The sequence below is a fragment of the Oncorhynchus tshawytscha genome, linkage group LG07, assembly GCF_018296145.1.
Source record: "Oncorhynchus tshawytscha isolate Ot180627B linkage group LG07, Otsh_v2.0, whole genome shotgun sequence".
NCBI classification, from domain to species: Eukaryota; Metazoa; Chordata; class Actinopteri; order Salmoniformes; family Salmonidae; genus Oncorhynchus; species Oncorhynchus tshawytscha.
The window spans coordinates 4,093,216-4,114,282 of NC_056435.1; the positions used below are offsets into that span (position 1 = coordinate 4,093,216).

General features: G+C 43.6%; 2 protein-coding genes across 5 annotated transcripts; one reads left to right on the forward strand and one right to left on the reverse strand.

Moving 5' to 3' along the window:
* Positions 1-6,182: 6,182 nt before the first annotated feature.
* On the forward strand, positions 6,183-9,729 carry LOC112253710. Its single transcript, XM_024425667.2, has 4 exons — positions 6,183-6,399; positions 6,514-6,620; positions 6,716-6,803; positions 8,986-9,729. Exons 1-4 carry the CDS (start codon positions 6,183-6,185, stop codon positions 9,705-9,707), a joined length of 1,134 nt encoding a protein of 377 aa, XP_024281435.2. The 3' UTR covers positions 9,708-9,729.
* A 968-nt stretch (positions 9,730-10,697) lies between these two features.
* LOC112253709 (oocyte zinc finger protein XlCOF6-like) lies at positions 10,698-19,736 on the reverse strand. Of its 4 annotated transcripts, none has more exons than XM_024425665.2 (3): positions 19,647-19,720; positions 19,401-19,486; positions 10,698-13,992 (listed from the first exon to the last, which is right to left on the reverse strand). In XM_024425665.2, the coding sequence occupies exons 2-3, from the start codon at positions 19,479-19,481 to the stop codon at positions 11,530-11,532; spliced, it is 2,544 nt and encodes an 847-aa protein (XP_024281433.1). In that variant the 5' UTR covers positions 19,482-19,486; positions 19,647-19,720; the 3' UTR covers positions 10,698-11,529. The 4 variants fall into 4 exon arrangements, 2 of the variants coding, with proteins under 2 accessions (XP_024281433.1, XP_024281434.1); XR_006083680.1 differs by lacking the exon at positions 10,698-13,992 and adding an exon at positions 15,154-15,198; XM_024425666.2 differs by lacking the exons at positions 19,401-19,486; positions 19,647-19,720 and adding an exon at positions 15,014-15,065.
* Positions 19,737-21,067: the final 1,331 nt, after the last annotated feature.

The following is a 21,067-nucleotide window of genomic DNA, read 5'->3' on the forward strand; positions in this document are numbered from 1 at the left end:
GACGCTCTCACCATAGCAGACAAAGAGCTGGACCCACTGGCCTGTCCATCCACCCCACATGGCAGGCAGATATAGCAGCCAAATACCCGCTCAGTGTTGAAGCTGCCAGGCCCTCATCCAAGCAAGACTGCAGGTATTGGAGGACATGACTCGGGCACAACCACAATACCTGTCCACCAAGAGCAGAACAACCGCCAGCGCAATTCATATGCCCGCAGTTGTAGCCGGCGCCCTTGCACTCCGCATGGTGTTCATTACACCCTCCTGTAGTCCTAACATGGATCATTGGTGCCGTTCAGTGGCCAAGCCCACAGACTGAGGCGGTGCGGCCTCGGATGCCACAGAGTTCCCCCGGCCTGAGACAGCATGTCCGGTCTCAGGGGAAGTTGCCAAGATGTCCCAACAACAGGGACAGAAGAAGGCTAAACCATGGACGTCTGGGCCGGTATGGGGCCACCAGAAGCAGACGATGCTCTGCCATCCTGGTCCTGTCCAGCACAGCCTGGATCAGGGGAAAAGGGGGGAATGCGTAAAGCTCCAGCCCTAGCCAATTGTGAGCCAGAGCATCCAAGCACAGAGGCCCTGGTGGCACTGACATGGAGTACCACAGGGGGCCGTGTCCATTGCCCAGGGAGGAAAACGGGTCCACCTGCACCCTTCCGAACTTGTCCCACAGGTGCTGCACCACCTGGGGATGTAGGTTTCAGTCCCAAGGTGGCAGACCCTCCCCCGAGAGCATATCCGCTGCCACACTCAGTATGTCAGGTACGTGCAGCGGTGGGACCTCAGTCCACCCTGATGGTTGATGTAAGCCACCACTGTGGTGTTGTCCGTTCTCACCAGGACATGTCTTCCTTTCAAATGTGGAAGGAAAGACCGCAGGGCCAGCAGTACAGCTCAGAGCTCTAGTGTATTGATGTGCCTTCCGCGCCAAGGGGTTAGCCAACAGCAGCTAGGCCGACCTGCTTTTGTTCACACCCCCCAGCCGATCTGGGAGGCGTCTGTGCTGACCAGCTCCCGGCAGCACATCCTCGGCATCTCCACCCCACCTGAGCGGTCACCAGCAGGTGATGGTGGCACTTCGGGTGCAGCCGGTGGGAGTTGAACCACCGTTGAAGAGGTCGGAGATGGAGCAGGCCCAGGGGGAATCGGCAACGAGGCCGCCGTCAGCAAGCCCAACAGGCGTTGTCAGGGCGGATACCACCCGCCTCTGCCAAAAGTGGTCAAGGCTAGATGGATCACCTGAGCCCTTCTGGTGGGCAGGCGTGCGCTCATGAGGCCTGAGTCCAGTTCCATGCCAATGAAGGCCATCCTCTGGGTAGGCGTCAGATGACTCTTCTTGTCATTTACAGTAATGCTCAGCCTGCCGACGTGGGTCAGGAGCATGTCTCTGTCTGACAGGACCTGGGTCCTGGTCGGGGCATAAATCAGCCAATCGTCCAGGTAATTGAGGATAAACAATCCTCGGGACGTGAGAGGTGCCAGGACAGCGTCCATGCACTTTGTGAAAGTGCGGGGTGCCAAGGAGAAGCCGAAGGGAAGAACCATGAATTCGAAAGTGAATCGGAGGTACTGCCAATGATCTGGGTGAACAGGAACATGGAAGTACGCATCTCTCAAGTCCAGCGCCACAAACCACTGGTCCCTGGACACAGCCTGCAACACGAGGCTGGGTCCAGCATGTGGAACCTCAGTACCTTCAAGTACCCATTGAGGTTACGGAGGTCCAGAATCAGTCTAAACCCTTTGCCTCTTTTTGGAACCACAAAATAAGTGGAATTGGAGTTGGTACCCCTCTAGCATTGTGGATAACACCCAGGGGGACTCCACACCCTCCTCCCACTTTGCCCTTTGAGACCTGGAGAAGCGCCGAGGCCGGGGAAGGGTGTGTCAGGGGTCCTGCCGGGATCCGCCTCTCCTCTGGCGTCCCGAGCACCTGGGTCTCCCAGGCATGTCCCTGTGATGGTGTCAACCGTCACCGCCATACCTGTCACAAAGGGAAGCCAACGAGGCCACGGAGCAGGGGTCCGACGCCCTGGGAGAACTTATGTCGTGACCCCCTTGAAGGAATAGGAACCCGGTGAAGGATAAATTACCCAGTACCTCTGAAAAAAACAGGGAAGACCCGTGTGGGAAAACAGGCTGTTCCTTCACCGCATATGCGGTGCCCCTCGCCGCTATCGTCCCTTAGCAGGATGCGTTGGGGCAGGTGAAGGACCCCACTGCCGTTCGGGTGCAGGCGATGGTCCATCTGCCTTGGACTCGGGGCCTAAGGAGGCGGCATGAACCGTCTCAGGGTCTCCCGGTCCCTACGAACCTTATCGGTCTGCTCTAGAATGTCATCAACCCCTCAGCCAAACATCAGCCCTGGGGTGACGGGGTGAGTGGCAAATGTCCGCCAGCCATTTTGATGCACCGATTGTGCCAGCCAGAGATGGCGCCGGGAGGTAACCACCTGCACCATGGCCCGTCCCTTTCAGCCAGCCACATCCCTCTGGAGCAGGGAAAGCAGGCGAGACACCTCCCATCACTTCCCGGAGGAGCTCCTATGTGCCCTCCTGCAGCCAGGATAACAGAGTCTGCAGGTAGGGTTGCAGCAGCATGGCCGCGTTGGTAAGGCGGCCAAGAGAGCAGAGGGACCCATTTGTGGCTTTCAAGTCCGCATCAGACCCGGCAGGGGGGTCCCACCTTCAGTCGCGGGTTCCGCCCTGGCAGAGGCCCAGCTCTCCTGCAAGGCCTCGCGGAACTCAGCAGAGATGGGGACAGATGGAGAGAAATCACTGTCCACCAGTTGATGTCCAGTGCAGTGGCTATCCAAGTGAGTAGGCTCCTCATAGCCTCTAGAGCCACTGGGGGCGATGAAGCCCCGCTGGAGGCTTCGGATGGCCTGTCAGCCTGGTAGCACCGCTCACGGTGGTGAACAGCGCCAGTTTCGTCCCTCAGGAACAGCCTATCACTGGCCAACAGGGAACAGCTGTTGTCCAGTGAAAAGTGCCAGTTTCGTCCCCCAGGAACTTCCTATCACTGGCCAACAGAGAACAGCTGTTGTCGCCATCGAAGCTATCAACCTCCTGACCCAGGGCATGCGCCCTCCTTTCAATGTGGTCCCAGCTCTGCCTCTGCAGTGGCTCTGGCCACGCTTCCTGGGGGGGTACTGGGCCCAGTAGAGGGACTAACAGCTCGCTGCCGCACCACTCCTGAGGGAGCCTGGTCCCAAGCCTGGCCGACCCACTCGCGCATGGCCTCCAATCGCGCCAGGTGCAGGCGTTCTGAGAACACCACACAAAACAGGCATCCAGTAGGGTGCTCCACCGCCCTTTCCGCATTGGCTCAAACCCAGGCAGTACAGTACATACACAAGGTATGCGGATCCCCAGGAAACCACGATCACACCCGTCACAAAGGGGAGCCAAAAGCTCAGCGAAGCCAACAAGGCCACAGCAGGGATCCGAAGCCCTGGGAGAGCTATGTCATGACCCGCTTGGAGGAATAAGGGATAAATTGAGGGATAAATTACCCAGTACCTCTGCTAATACGGGGTAAGACCCTTGTGGGAAAAACAGGCAGACAAAAAAAACAGCGACCAGGTAACTGCAATATTACCTACCGGCTTAATATCCAAGGAGTAAAAACGGCACCATAAGGAGACACGCCCATTAAGGAACCCCAAAGTTAATGTCTCAACATAGTTTTCCATGATACTCACACTCTGCAGGGGAATGAACAAGAAAAATCCCTGCAAGATAATTAACAGAACCCGGGGAGCAGCATGTTAAAGCAATTCACAACACGCATAGAACAAGCCAGTCAGCAAGTTGTGTAAGGTAATTTACAGTTTGTGGCAGCAAGAACCACCAATATATTAATGCACAGTGAGTCGTAGTGTAACGCCAACGAAACACAGGCACGACATACCACGGGCGGAAGATACAGATCAACCGCTCGCAGCGAGGGGAACACTTAAGTGGAGGGGTTGCTCCAGGCTGCAAACAGCCAAAGAGTATACTTCCACGCAAGATATTACCCTTACCAAGCGAACTTCTGAAAGTTTGTACCTCAAACATACGGACGTCCGCCGAGAAAATTAAAGAGAACGTGTCACGGCCATGAGGTCTATATATAGGGGCGGACCCCAGCCGTGATACAGGTGTTCACGGGAGTAAATCTGTAAATCCTCACCTCGGATGTATCCCTCCGCCGCGGAGTAATGCCAATATCTGGGAGTGATCCAATATAATGAAACATAACGAGTTTTTATTGAACAACTTCAGGTTGGTCCCGCCCAATAATATACTATAGTGGGTGCTGTTCTAAAGTCACCGTCCGTCATTATGATACTGTATGTCAATGTAATGCTTCAAGGACAAATATACATTCATTGAACTATTTATTTAGTGGGGAGTGCAACATAAGAACTCTATTAAAAAAATACTTGTTTTTATATTTTCAATTTTTATTGAGAAATGATTGGCTTCTCTTCAGTTCGTACAATATTATGTATTGTTTTTTTTAGAAGTATGTATTACAGTGTCTGTAATGGGGGGAAAAACGTATTTATCTTCCGAAACATGCTGTTGAAATGAAAACATGTAGCTCACCTCTCTACAGGGCAAAGCAACAGTGTTGATGACTATAATGTAAAGCTGGAGAAGTTTAATGCATGATCTCATGTTTTCACTTTTGCTAACCAATTTAAGTTCAATCTGATGTAAATTTACTACCCCATTAGGTCAGTACAAAGAAATTGCAATAGTCCAGATTAATACATGTCTCTTACTACAATGAACCTAGGAGCTGGTTCACTCATTACTGGTGGCCTTTTTGTATATGTCATGTAGTACTAGGTGGCTGCTAATGTAAACTACAGACATTGTCAATGCACAGTATTTGTTCAACAGTTGTGAAAGGACTATTAGAAAATCCATAAGAACAGCAGTTAAATTGTACACATGTATCACGACTTCATGCTTAATAACATTAAAAACAATGGGTTATCGTTTTGTAAGCCAGCTAGCATAAGCAGACATTTGCATACGTGCTTGCACAGTACCACAAGCTGTCAAAATAGACCAAAAAGAAAAATTTCTACACCTATAATTTAGATACTACATATGAAATGTCTTCCCACATCCCTTGAATTGGTGCTGGCTATATCCATTTCCACACATCGTGGCATTGACAAATTGGCTGTTTAAATTTTTTCTCTGATTCACTTCAAACACTCTTATTGGCCAAGACATATCGTCAGCTATCCAGGGATTAAATATGTCATTTGTCCCATTTCGTACTATTTTCTTCTGTTGGCTCCCATTTGGTTTGTTTGGTCTCTAGTAAATACACCCTAGGGAGGTATTCATTGGCCGCAGACCATAGCAAAACATTTGGCCTGTTGCAAACCAAATTTGATCAATAGAAACTGTTTTCATCGTAAGACTGTTGGTAGTAAGCCATTTCCATTGCAAATCATTTGTTGCTACGGTCTGCGACTAATGAATACACCCCTTGGCATTACCTGGTCAGACCAATGGGTCAGCCATCAACCTAGCCATAACATTACGTTTTAGAAGGAATTCTCTCCTAGTTGTAATGAACATACAGTACCAGTCAAAAGTTTGGACACACCTACTCATTCCAGGGTTTCTCTTTATTTTGACTATTTTCTACATTGTAGAATAATAGTGAATAAATCAAAACTATGAAATAACACATTTTTAAATGAACCTTTTATTTAACTACGCCAGTCAGTTAAGAACAAATTCTTATTTACAATGACGCCTACCGCTGCCAAACCCTAACCCGGACAACACTGGGCCAATTGTGCGCCGCCCCACTGTCGGTTGTGATACAGCCCAGGATCGAATCAGGGTCTGTAGTGACTAACAGTGCACAAGAAAGTATTAAATCCAGTTGTTAGCTGCTACCCCCTCCCAAAATCAAAAATGTATTACTTGTTATGTTCTCGCTTTGCGCATACACCGGTCTGTGTTTCACACATGTTTGTCGTAGTTAATCAGCCCTGCAATACAGGCATATTTAAAAGTCTAGTATCTGGGCCAGTTAAGTATAACTGGTTAAGGAAACTAGCAAAGTAATAAAAAATATAAAAAATTAAGTTGGGAGTAACTTTGTTAGCCTCATTCTAATATACTTCAATCTCTCTCTAGAAACAGCTTGGCACAATTATGCACCTGTTGACAAAGGAGGCTGTTCGTAAAATCTGCAGACTATTCCTAGAGGTCTCTGCGGCTTTACAAAATGAAAATGAGAAACTGAAGATCAAGGTGGAGCAGATGGATATAGATCTGAAGGCGATGGTTGAGAAGGGTGAGGGACGAGAAGAACCGAAAAGACCAACCCACATTCTGCACAATGGAAAGATCTTTCAAATTAAGCCAGTTGGTGAGTGAGGGCCCAGCAACTCATCACGGTCTATGGTTTACTTGTACTGATAGTTTGTCTTCCACCTGTTTTTAAAGGGAAATGTTGTAAAGTTTTATCTGCTTGTTATTTAAGATCTCTCAATGATGCCTGTTAACAATGTGAAGACAAACACCGTGGTCTCAGCATTGCTCAGCATGGGAGATGTCAGTCAAGTAAACACTGTCATCGTACAGGAAGAGGTATGTCCTTGTAACTTATGTTCATTTTCTGTGTATGATTTTAACAAATCTGTCAAATGTCTGTCTATATTAAAATAATGACTCCTCCATTCCAGACTACTGCGAGAAATACAGGCTCTAGCACCGACCCTGTGAAGGAGAGGAGTCAGGTGAAATCAGGAACTAAAACGTCAGTCATTAAAGGTAATATCCCAAAGAAACATGGGTTCAGGCCTAAATGGCACCCCAGGGCTTGACATTCAGACATTTGTCAGAGTCAACTGAAAGTTAATGGCAAGATCTTAGGGAAAGCGGATGATGCACGCATAATTTCAATAGCAGGTGATTTTATTTTTCATATGCGGGCTGAGCTTATTATAACCTACCCTCCATACCAAAACAATTACATTTTAACTTGACAATGTCATATTTACAGTGATTGTTTAGAGGGAAAATATAAAACCTTGGCAAAATCTTTTTTTTTTTTAACAGTCATCAGGATGTTGTAGGGCCCTGTAAAATCCTTAATTTGTCATTCAGTTTTCCAGGTTTGGTTTTTGGGTTTCTGAGGTTTTTTCCTTTGTTTTGACTCTCAAAATCCTACTTTTCTTTGGAGAAAAACAACCAAATTGGATGTTCCAAGTACACAACCATGCTTAAACCACAACAATAGACCACTTTTGAGGTCTGGGATTAATTATTTTATTTGATCTTTTATTGGGGGAGTGTGTAGTTACCCTTTAATTCAGTTGTGCACCCTGGCAAGAGACCTTTGTGTTTGGCTAGCGGTGTTTCTGTAGCCTACCGTACAATGTATAGTGTGCATCACTGGAGGTTGGTGCCACCTTAATTGGGGAGGATGGGCTTGTGGTAATGGCTGGAGTGGAATGATTTCAAATACGTGGTTTTCATGTGTTTGATGCCATTTCATTCACTCCGTTCTGGCCATGATTATGAGCCGTCCTCCGCTCACCAGCCTCCTGTGGTGTACATGTGATTGCAAAGTTTGCGAAACAAATGCCCACCTGGTTGATACAAATCATCATGATATCATTCTGCCAGGTAGGCCTACTTTGTAGTCAACATTTAATTGGGAAGTTTTTTTGGGAAAGCCTTTAAAAGGACAGTTTCGGCATGCTAACTGGCAAAAGAACATACAGGCATTACTTCTTCAGAAAGTTCCAGGAAATACAAATCACTGATGCAATCTTTTTTGTTCATGAGTTATGAGAAACTAGTGCAATTAAACACATTTTTTAATAAATTCAATACCATTTTTAAAATTAAAATCTGTCAGACAGATTTTTTTTGAAATACAGATTTAAAAAAAAACACAGCTCAGACATCAGACCAAACTTTTTAAACACCAGGTTTGTCCACCGATTCTTGCCTTTACATTCACTGGTAGTGTCACTCAGGTCAGGGCGTGACAGTACCCCCCCACAAAGGTGCGGACTCCAGCCGCAAAACCTAATCTAAAGGGGAGGGTCCGGGTGGGCCTTTTTCATGGCGGCGGCTCGGGTGCAGGACGTGGACCCCGCTCTTCCTCAGGCTTGGCCCACTTAGGTGGCGCCTCTGGAGCGGGGACCCTCGCAGCGGACCCTGGACTGAAGATCATCGTAGAGGGCGTCACTGGAATGAGGATGCTAACTGGCAAAAGAACATACAGGCATTACTTCTTCAGAAAGTTCCAGGAAATACAAATCACTGATGCAATCTTTTTTGTTCATGAGTTATGAGAAACTAGTGCAATTAAACAAATTTTTTAATAAATTCAATACAATTTTTAAAATTAAAATCTGTCAGACAGATTTTTTTTGAAATACAGATCAGGGCGTGACAGGTAGGCTAGATATCATAACTTGAAATAACTTGAAATGTATTTTGTAGTGCTTTCCTGTGCCTACCGCTCTTCTGTGAGCTGCTCCACAATCAGTTGTTTGAAGGATGCATGCTCTCGCTGCCCAGTGATATTCCGCTCAAAGTAGGCAGTGTGTGGCACAGTGTGTGGCACAGTGTGTGGCACAGTGTGTGGCACAGTGTGTGGCACAGTGTGCTAAATAATCTACATAACGAGCTAACCGCTTCAGGGATTTTTTTTTTCATCAATTAGCCTAGATTGAAAATGGCATTATATATCTTTTTTTCCACTGGCCCAGGCGAGCCACGGACATGGATGATTGACTGGCCCGGAGGGTTTCCAAAACCTCCCGAGACCAGTGGGCGGCCCTGTCAGTTGAGCCCTTCACCCTATTCACTATATAGGGGTGCCATTTGGGACACAGCCATACAGTTGTTGCTGGTACAGTTTTGTGTTGTGTGAAAGATGGCTGTCAAACCAGTCACTTACTGTAGCATAATGCCTGTATATTCCTCTCATCTGTAGGTGCTGCAGAGGCTTACAGTAAACCGATAGACTTATTCTCCTCTTCTCTCTGTGGAAGACTGGACTGTGGACTGAATACAAAGCCTTCATTTAGAGACACTGAATCCAAGGGTGAACCTATGAGAGCTGTTGTTCCAGAGGAAACAGACAGCGGGAGAGGCGGTCATGAAAAGGAAACAAGCAGCCGTACTGGGACAGGATCCATAGAATACAGCCATGGAATACAGCAGAGCATTTTCACAGAATACAGCCACGGAATACAGCAGAGCATTTCCACAGAATACAGCCACGGAATACAGCAGGGCATTTCCACAGAATACAGCCACAGAATACAGCAGAGCATTTCCACAGAATACAGCCACAGAATACAGCAGAGCATTTTCACAGAATACAGCAGAGCATTTTCACAGAAAACAGCCACGGAATACAGCAGTGCATTTTCACAGAATACAGCCACGGAATACAGCAGAGCATTTCCACAGAAAACAGCCACGGAATACAGTAGAGCATTTCCACAGAATACAGCCACAGAATACAGCAGAGCATTTCCACAGAATACAGCCACAGAATACAGCAGAGCATTTTCACAGAATACAGCCACAGAATACAGCAGAGCATTTTCACAGAATACAGCCACGGAATACAGCAGAGCATTTCCAAGCCGAGGAAACCCTTCAAGTGTGACATATGTGAGAAGACCTTCCACGCGAACTGTCTGTTGAAACGCCATATAGCAGTTCACAATAAACCGAAGCGGCCCTATAAGTGTGACATTTGTGCAAAAACCTTCCGCCTGAACTGTATGCTGACTCAACACATGCAAACTCACTCAAAAGAGAAACCTTTCAGTTGCAAAGTTTGCGGAAAGAAATTCAGTAGTAAGACAAGTCTGAAATCACATGAGTTTGTTCATGCAGAGATGAAACCGTTCACCTGCCTCACTTGTGGATGAGGTTTCGCCTCAAAGTACATGCTTGACGTACACAAGCGAGTTCACACAGGTGAAAAACCATACAGCTGTACTACGTGTGGAAAGAATTTCAGTATATCTCAAAACCTGAAAACGCATATTAGATCTGTACATACAGAACGCCCACACCCATGCTCCCAGTGTGACAAGACCTTCTGGCGTCCCGTCGAATTGCAGGACCACCAGGTAGTTCACACAGGGGAGAAGCCATTTAGATGTGAAATATGTCAAGCTACTTTCAGCTTTAAGGAGAACCTTACGAGACACCATCGAATTCACACGAAGAAGAGGCCGCACACATGTGAGGTGTGTGGAAAGACATTCATTCAGTCCACCAACTTAAAAGCTCACATGCTAGTTCATGGGGCATTAAAACCATTTATGTGTGACGTTTGTGGAAAGACTTACCTTTACAATTATCAACTGAGAATTCACAAGCTATCACACGTGGCTGATGGAGAGGGGCACTCAAGAACCAGAAAGAACAAGGCCAACCAACAAAAACAAACCGATCAACCAAAACCCTTCAGCTGTGAGATGTGTTTGAAGGGCTTCAGCTCCATCGGTTCTCTGAAAACACATGGAAGAATTCACACAGGAGAAAACATATACACTTGTTCCACATGCGGAAAGACTTTTGTCCATAAAGTTACTTTTGACTATCACCAGAAATTACACACCGGAGAGAAGCCCAATGCTTGTGGTTGTTGTGGAAAGAGATTTATTACAAAACAATCTCTTAAGATACGTGAGCTGATCCATACAGGTGAGAAACCACATAAGTGCAGTGATTGTGGGAAGACTTTTGGATTTATCGGTAATCTCAAAAGACATGAGCGAGTCCACACGGGAGAGAAGCCTTTCAGCTGTGATGTCTGTGGGACACGATTCAGACAAGCCAATCATGTCAAAACCCACATTCAAGTGCACACAGGAGTCAGGCCATACTCCTGCAAGAGATGTGGAAAAGGCTTTTCTGATTCAAGACACTTTAAAAAGCACAACTGTGTCAGTAGCTAACACAAATCTTATGATCGCACTTTCAGAAGTAAGAAATGAGGATTACATGCCATGATGTTGCAATCTCAATAACTTGGATATCTAATAACTTGAGCCAGGTGTGTATGAGTCTGAATGCTGATAGACAGTTTTTTTTGTGTGGATTTCCAAAATTATTCCATAATCTTGGCATGTAAATGATTTCTATACTGTGATGATCACATCCCTAATATTCATTGTCCAGTTATATTAGACAAGTCCATATATTAACTACACTTTTTGTTTTTTGAGATAGCCTTAACTATTAGGTTGTATGGCCTTATGGGATTCTTTAGGTGCAGGGGAGGATTAACAAATACCATTTATGCAGGGTAGAAACTAGGAGGGTGATGATGACAACAACAAAAAACTGCAGTCATTTGTGAAATACACTTTACTGTTGAAACAAGATATTTCAAGGATATGACAAAAATAAACCTGGAATAAAGACTGATACAATATTGTATGTGTGTGTTTCTGTTGTAGTCCTTTCTTATTGAGTGTTTCTGACTGTGCCTTCCACACTAGTATAGAGATCAAGTCTCCTCTCCAGAGTGTTGCCTCTTCTGGTGGCGTTTTCTGTCGTTCATTTGGGAGAAGCTTTGTCCACATTCTGAGCAGTGGTACGGTTTCTCTCCAGTGTGCATTCTCATGTGTATTGTGAGTGAGTTCTTTTGGAAAAATCTTTTTCCACAGCAGGAGCACTGGAAAGGTCTCTCTTTATTATGCACCCTTCTCACATGACTCATCACATCACATGAACGAGAAAAAGTATTTCCACATTCCGAGCAAGGATAGGCTGCTCTTTCTCCAGAAAGTTTGAACTTGTGTGCTTGCTTGTGACACTTAAATGTTTTTTCATGTGCAAAACTCTTTCCGCAATCAATGCAGCAGTACGGTTTCTCCCCAGTGTGTGTTCGCTGGTGGTCTTCAAACTGACGCAAATTTGTAAAACCCTCCCCGCAGTCAGTGCAGAGGAATGGTATTTTTCCACTTCCAGTGTGTATTTTTTGGTGTCTTTCAAACTTTGCCTTGTTTAAGAAATACTTTCCACAGTCAGAACAGTGGAGTGCCAGTTCTACGGAATGTACTGGAAGGTGTGATCGTAGTTTTGCCATGTCAGGAAATCTTTTATCACACCTTGAACAGCGGTGACGTTTCTTTTCCTTGTGTGTTAGTTGATGTTGTTTAAGCCTCTCCTTTCCTGCAAAGCTTTTGTCACAATTAGAGCAGTGGAAAGGCTTTTCTCCTGTGTGCGTTTCCCGATGTCTTTTAAGATGATATCCGCGAGTAAAACTCTTATTGCAGTCGGAACAGTGGTGACGCTTTTCCCTTGGTGAGATCTTCTCTGTGTGTTTTCGCTGGTGCTTTTTCAACGACCATAACAGTTTGAATCTCTTCCCACAGTCGGGGCAAAGGTGAGGCCTTTCTTGACTATGTACTTCCATGTGTATTTTTAGTTCTCCAGGTTCAGAAAAGCTTTTATCACAGTACAGACAATCACCCTCTTTCTTATGTGTCCTCTGGTGACTTTTCAGAAGATCCGAGCGGGTAAAACTTTTCCCACAGTCAGGGCAGCGAAAATGTTTCTCTCCCGTATGCGTTCGCTGGTGTAGTTTAAGTTTATCCACCTTAGAAAAACTTTTACCACAATAAGAGCACTCAAGAAGCCCCAAAGTATGTTTTTGTTGGTGCATTTCAAATGCATTTAACAACTGGAATCTCTTCCCACAGTCTGGGCAAAGGTATGGCTTTTCTCCAGCATGTACATGCATGTGTGTGTTCAGATCCTCTGGTTTGGAGAAACGTTCTTCACAATGATTGCAGTGGAAGTATTTCCCTTTCATATGCTTTCGCTGGTGGTGTATTTTCAGATCATACGACTGAGAATAACTTTTGCCACAATCAGAGCAGTGATGAGGCTTCTCTCCCGTATGAGTTCGTTGGTGTCTTTTAAGATGATAAACTCGTGTAAAGTTCTTCCCACAGTCGGAGCAGGGATGACGCCTGTCACCTCCATTAGAACTCACAATAGGGTCATCGGAAGTATCATGATGAGGCTTCTCTCTGTTCTCCAGAGTTGTTTGGGGCAGTAGTCTTTCTGGGTGCTGATTTTTACCAAGTTCAGGCACACTGTCTACATTTGCTGCACTGCTGGTAGCTTTGAAGGTATTCTCCAGCAGGTGTTTTTCAAGCTTCTCCAATAGGACAAAGCTTTCCACACATTTAGTGGAGTGAAAATGATGTTTGTCTTTCACGTGTATTTTTTGGTGTGACTTGAGATTATCTAATCGAGCAAAACTTCTGTTGCAATCAAAGCAGTTGTGAGGCTTCTCTCCAGTATGTGTTCGCTGGTGTCTTATAAGATCCCTTACTTTTTGAAAGCTCCTACCGCAGTAGGCGCAGTAGTGAGGCTTTTCTCCTCCAGGACTGAAGCCATCAGTGTCATTAGTATCCAGGGGATCTTCTGCATTCTCCTGCGTTGTTTGAGGTTGTTGTGGTCTTTCTGAGTTTTGATTCTTCTCTGATTGGCACTGGACATTGGCTGGGCATTGCTGTTTGCTATGTGAAAGCACACTCTCTACATTTGCTGCACTGCTGGTAGCTTTGAAGGTATACTCTGGCAGGTCCTGTGGCTTTTTCACAAGTTCAGTTTGACGAATGCGTGTGACAGCTTTATCCAGTGTTAGTTCTGGGTCAAATTGTAATTGCTTGGACAATCTTCTGTCATGTAAGCCTGCGACTAGTCTGTCTCTTATCATCTCACTGAGCAGAGCTCCATAACCGCAATGTTCTGACAAACAATTGAGTGCAGTGATAAAATCCTCAGCTGTCTCTCCTGCTTCCTGTTGTCTTTGGTTGAATTTAGTTCGTTCTAATATTACATTCCTCCTAACTACCAAATGTCCATCTTGCTGTTCATTATTAGAACTGTGGAAGTGTTCCCGCTCGATCAGGTTGTCATCTTGCAGGTCTTCTGGGGTGTCCATCTCCTCTGCCTGGAAATACATTTAAAATGGCATAATTACTAATAGGCCTATCGTCTCTGTTCTCTCAAACAACATTCATTTTGTTATAATATAGCCTACTTTTCATTATGGTTAAAGTCCAAATTAGAATAGATAGCATATACAATAAATAGCTAAACAAATAACTTAGGGTCTTCACATCTTTACAGTAGTAGCTAGGTCTAATCATTTGAAATAACTAGCAGTATCAACATGATAATGATGATTTGTCATTAGGTCTAGAGATCCCTATGACATAGCATATTGATAGCATAGGCTAATGATCTAGGCTAGAGAAGGTTCATTGACAGTAGTATTAGTAGTGGACATTTCTATGTAAAATAAAACATGATCACTAGCATGTGAAGTTCATGGGAGCACATCAAATTTGGTGCCAATGAATGCTGTTCTTTTTTCAAACAGTTTAAAAAAAAAAAAATTATTCAACCATTTTTTCCATCCTAACATTTGGAATAAGCTGAGGCTTTGATTTCTGGTCCAAAAAAAGTCAGGGAGGTAAATATGCACCGACACCAATTAAATTGGACAATTAATGCTATTTCTAGGAAATGTGACATAAGCTAGGTTTCCATGACAATTGGCGACAGATTGTAATGTGAATATTCTAGAATCCGCATAAAGAAACTATGCGCATTTCCTCATCAGTGGTATGTTTCCACCAAATGGACTTGTAGCAGATACAAATCAGTGCGTGATGACATACTGCACACAAAGAAAACATCTAGCCGAACAAGTCTTAAAAGGTATTAGAAATACAGCACCAGTCAAAAGTCTGGACACACCTACTCATTCAAGGGTTTTTCTTTATTTGTACTATTTTCTACATTGTAGAATAATAGTGAAGACATCAAAACCTTGAAATAACACATATGGAATCATGTTGAAACAAAATAATGTTAAACAAATCAAAATATATTCTAGATTCTTCAAAGTAGCCACCATTTGCCTTGACAGCTTTGCACACTCTTAGTATTCTCTCAACCAGCTTCACCTGGAATGCTTTTTCAACAGTCTTGAGTTCCCACATATGCTGAGCGCTTGTTGGCTGCTTTTCCTTCACTCTGCGGTCCAACTCATCCCAAACCATCTCAATTGGGTTGAGGTCGGGTCATCTGATGCAGCCCTCCATCACTCTCCTTCATCAAATAGCCCTTACACAGCCTGGGGTCTTTTGTCCTGTTGAAAAACAAATGATAGTCCCACTAAGTACAAACCAGATGGGATGGCGTATCACTGCAGAATGCTGTTGTAGCCATGCTGGTTAAGTGTGCCTTGAATTCGAAATCACGGACAGTGTCGTTAGCAAAGTTAGCAAATTACCATCACACCACCTCCTGAATTCACGCAGTCTCCTCTGAACAGTTGAGATGTCTGTTACTTGAACTCTGAAGCATTTATTTGGGCTGCAATTTATGAGGCTGGTAACTCTAATTAACTTATCCTCTGCAGCAGAGGTAACTCTGGGTCTTCCTTTCCTGCCTGTCTGGTTGATGGTATTGTTCCTCTGTGTGTGATCTCTCCATGGTACACACAGCGGGGAGGGGAAGTGCAACCAGTGTAATGAGACAGGAGCATCCTTCCTGACTCTGTGTGTGTGAGAGAGAGTGATTTACTAATGAGTGTGGAGTGCATGAACGTGGACTGCGAATGGGTACATGAGGACTGGGGCTGTGATGATACCAGTATTGCAAACAGATCAAACTCTTTGGTCTTTTAATAACTGCTGTATGTAAAACATTGTGTGCTTAAGATTGAACAATGTTACTGATGATGTTTGTTTCCAACATTAGGGCTGTTTTTCTAAAGAAGTTCAATCCACTGTGTGTTTCCTGGCCACGATACTACCGAGTATCGCCATACTGGTACCGTCCTGTCCCTAATGAGTACCAACTTATTGTAAAACACACATCCCATAGCAGTCTATTTTCCCATGGGAAGAAACACAACAGTGGACAGTGTGGCTGTGGCCTCCTTCCATGTGTGAGACTGCAGTACTACCAGTTTGGTCTAGTTAGACTACAGTACTACCAGTTTGGTCTAGTTAGACTACAGTACTACCAGTTTGGTCTAGTTAGAGACTACGGTACTACCAGTTTGGTCTAGTTAGAGACTACGGTACTACCAGTTTGGTCTAGTTAGACTACAGTACTACCAGTTTGGTCTAGTTAGAGACTACAGTACTACCAGTTTGGTCTAGTTAGACTACAGTACTACCAGTTTGGTCTAGTTAGAGACTACGGTACTACCAGTTTGGTCTAGTTAGACTACGGTACTACCAGTTTGGTCTAGTTAGACTACGGTACTACCAGTTTGGTCTAGTTAGACTACAGTACTACCAGTTTGGTCTAGTTAGACTACAGTACTACCAGTTTGGTCTAGTTAGACTACAGTACTACCAGTTTGGTCTAGTTAGACTACAGTACTACCAGTTTGGTCTAGTTAGACTACAGTACTACCAGTTTGGTCTAGTTAGAGACTACAGTACTACCAGTTTGGTCTAGTTAGATACTACAGTACTACCAGTTTGGTCTAGTTAGACTACGGTACTACCAGTTTGGTCTAGTTAGACTACAGTACTACCAGTTTGGTCTAGTTAGACTACAGTACTACCAGTTTGGTCTAGTTAGAGACTACAGTACTACCAGTTTGGTCTAGTTAGAGACTACAGTACTGCCAGTTAGGTCTAGTTAGAGACTACAGTACTACCAGTTTGGTCTAGTTAGACTGCAGTACTACCAGTTTGGTCTAGTTAGAGACTACAGTACTACCAGTTTGGTCTAGTTAGACTGCAGTACTACCAGTTTGGTCTAGTTAGACTACAGTACTACCAGTTTGGTCTAGTTAGACTACGGTACTACCAGTTTGGTCTAGTTAGAGACTACAGTACTACCAGTTTGGTCTAGTTAGACTACGGTACTACCAGTTTGGTCTAGTTAGACTACAGTACTACCAGTTTGGTCTAGTTAGACTACGGTACTACCAGTTTGGTCTAGTTAGACTACAGTACTACCAGTTTGGTCTAGTTAGACTACAGTACTACCAGTTTGGTCAAGTTAGATACTACAGTACTACCAGTTTGGTCTAGTTAGAGACTACAGTACTACCAGTTTGGTCTAGTTAGATACTACAGTACTACCAGTTTGGTCTAGTTAGACTACAGTACTACCAGTTTGGTCTAGTTAGAGACTACAGTACTACCAGTTTGGTCTAGTTAGAGACTACAGTACTGCCAGTTTGGTCTAGTTAGAGACTACAGTACTGCCAGTTAGGTCTAGTTAGAGACTACAGTACTGCCAGTTAGGTCTAGTTAGAGACTACAGTACTACCAGTTTGGTCTAGTTAGAGACTACAATACTACCAGTTTGGTCTAGTTAGAGACTACAGTACTACCAGTTTGGTCTAGTTAGACTACAGTACTACCAGTTTGGTCTAGTTAGACTACGGTACTACCAGTTTGGTCTAGTTAGACTACAGTACTACCAGTTTGGTCTAGTTAGACTACAGTACTACCAGTTTGGTCTAGTTAGACTACAGTACTACCAGTTTGGTCTAGTTAGACTACAGTACTACCAGTTTGGTCTAGTTAGACTACAGTACTACCAGTTTGGTCTAGTTAGACTACAGTACTACCTGAAAGTAATGATGGACTGTCGTTAATCTTTGCTTATTTGAGGTGTTCTTGCCATAATATGGACATGGTCATTTAACAAATAGGGCTATCTTCTGTATACCACCCCTACCTTGTCACAACACAACTGATTGGCTCAAACGCATTAAGAAGGAAAGAAATTCCACAAATTAACTTTGAACAAGGCACACCTGTTAATTGAAATGCATTCCAGGTGACTACCGCATTAAGCTGGTTGAGAGAATGCCAAGCGTGTGCTAAGCTGTCATCAAGGCAAAGGGTGGCTACTTTGAAGAATCTAAAATATACAAAATATTTTGATTTAACACTTTTTTTGGTTACTACATGATTCCATGTGAGTTATTTCATAGTTTGATGTCTTTGCTATTATTCTAGTGTAGAAAATTGTAAAAATAAAGAAAAACCCTTGAATGAGTACCAGTCAAAGTAGAAACCTTTGACTGGTACTGTACATCCAAACAATAACGTTGAAGTAAAGACCCCTGCCAACTAATATTAACATTTAGACTTGCAGAAACTATTTAACTTCTGTAAGTTTAAGAAATCTTGCTTCGTGTCTTGGCATTCTGTTACCAAACACCCACATCTTTAAAATATTTTTTTTTACAATTTATTGAGTGTTAAAGTGCATCATTATGTTGCCAAATCAGTAAAAGAATGACCAAAAAAAATCAGTAACAGAATGACTGCAACTGAATTAGTTACAATGGGAATTCATAGTAGTCACAAACTGTCCTCACTTCCACTGGCATACTCTTATGTTCAGCTCATAACTGTTTACTTTCTCTCTCTCTCACCTGGTGGTCAAAGCAAGTGTGAGAGAATCTGGACAACCCCTCCCTCTCTCTTCTCTCTCCAGTTAATGTCACTGCTCCCGGCTCTTAATGACACCTACCCATGAGCCCCCTCTTTCAATTCACTGTAACCAGCCCTCTCACCCACTGAGCCCCAACCAACACCGGACGTCCATGGACATTTGAAAAGTAGTTACATTTGGTCAGTCCAAATCTGAACCAATCATAGACTTCTGTTTCACAAGTTTGGACAGCACAGTACAGTAAAGAAAAGTAGAGTATAGGACAGTACAGTATGGTACTCTACAATAATTAATTACAGTAGTGTACACTAGAGTAGAGTACATTTTAAAATGTAGTGTATTTTACTCTTCTGTGCTATACTTTGATGTCCAAACTTGTGAAACATAGATGTCTTTGATTAGTACAGATTTTTTTAAGCACTTTATAAAATACAATTGATTGATTTGGTCCAGACCATCCAAATGTCCTTTTGTTTGCGAGCTCATTAGGAGAACAGCCAGTCTGGAAAATAATACCCAAACATGCAAAGGAAATATACTACATTTGTCTACCTTTGTGTCTATTCAGCAGCCATGATATCATTATGTTCCTGGGTGTTAATCCACTTCACTTATGGTAGTTCAAAAACACGCAGTCTTTCTGCAGACATCTTTGAATCTTACTTTGGAGTAGATATTTATGTTTTTGGAAAATGCTGTCACAAAAAAACGCAGGGAGATTTTACCATCATTCTGTTACTAACCTTTACATCTGCACTGTTCGAGTAAATGTGTTTTTGTACAATTTTCTGGGTATTATTAAAAGTAGGCCTTGTGCATAGAGCTGTATGGTTTGTTTAACTTTGCAATCAATGGTTATTGTTTGTCATACTTTTAAAGTGAAAAATAGTAGTCTCCGCGTCATTCTGTTACCATGGAATTGCCCGGCTCCTCTTCATCTCGGTTCTCCTGCATTGGTTGGGGTAGTCCTGCGTCTTTTTCAAGTTCCGCCATTTTCTCTGACGTGTTTTGAATGACAACAGAAGAGGTTCGGGTAAAACCAGAGGCTGCAAACCACCGAAGTCTGCTATACTAATCTATACAAAATAGTTTTTGCTGGTAGTAATTTAAGCTTTTGGTTAGATTTATATTCAAAGGAAAATAAAAAGCTTATCTCACAAGATCCTTGCTGCTGCACGTCTATCCACTGTCTGGTTAGCTATTCCTCTCTCCACGTGTGTGTCGTGAGCAACATTAGCGTGAGCAACAATAGTGTCATCCGCGGTTCGTTTTCAAAATATCAGTCCCTCATTGAAACCGATGCAAACTGATGAAAACATGCCACAATTGGACAACATAATGCTAAGCAAGGTTGAGATGTTATATAAATTCTCAAAACACATTTAATTGATTAATTTGAATGAGGTGAAATTGCTGTATTCAATGTATTTGAATTCAGAATTACTTTGGGGGCATACATATATGCACTGTACAGCCTAAGGTATGTAATGTACACCTATGAAATGGGGTATCAGCCTACTCAGTGACACCCACAGAACACAACTATGTAGAGTTTACACATATTGGCGTCCTAGCTCTTATTACAGGACTTTGACTGTGGGAAATCACCATCCCAGTCAGTCTATTGTGTATTGGGCATTCATATCGCACTGTACAGCCTGAGCTACGAATTGTGTACCCATGAAATTGGGTATCAGCCGACTCAGTGATACCCACAAAACAAGGTTTGAATGTTATATAAATGAAACAAAATAAATTTATTAGGTCATTTTTACAAAAACAACTAAAAATCTGTTGAAATCACACTGTGGATGTATTTGAATGTATTTGAATTCAGAATTGCATTGGGGGCACCATCCCACTTCAAAAAAAGGTGATTTCCCACAGTCAAATTTCTGAAATAAAAGCTAAGATGCTAATATTTGTGTAAACTCATAGTTATGGCTGTAACGGGAGTATATTTTAAGAGTTTCTCTGAGCAACTTTGGTCAGTAACAAATGTATTTTGATAACGCTTTCAGAGCTGTCTACGGGAGTGAACGCTATTTATAATAAGAATTACATGGAAAATGGCTGGCCCTCCCTTCAGCAAAATATATTTTATACCCTCCCTGACCCTCCCCTATACCCCAAATAATAATTAAAACAAAGTGGATAGCAGAGAACCTGTCTGCCGTTTACCCTCACTTCTTGGACAGACCAGAGCCTTGAATATGCAGTTTTAGAAACTGTTCTTTGTCTTGTAAGCATTATATGGCAAGGAATATTGATAGTGCAAAGGGCTGCAGGCCAGAAGGTTGTGAGTTCGCAGACTACCGTGGACAAGAGTAGGGGTGGAATTAATCTATCATCGTATTTGCTGGCCGAGAAAAAAATAGCTTTTTAAACTCAGCTAAAAAAGAAACATCCCTTTTTCAGGACTCTGTCTTTCAAAGAGAATTCGTAAAAATCCAAATAACTTCACAGATCTTCATTGTAAAGGGTTTAAACACTGTTCCCCATGCTTGTTCAATGAACCATAAACAATTAATGATTATGCACCCGTGGAATGGTCGTTAAGACACTAACAGCTTAAAGAC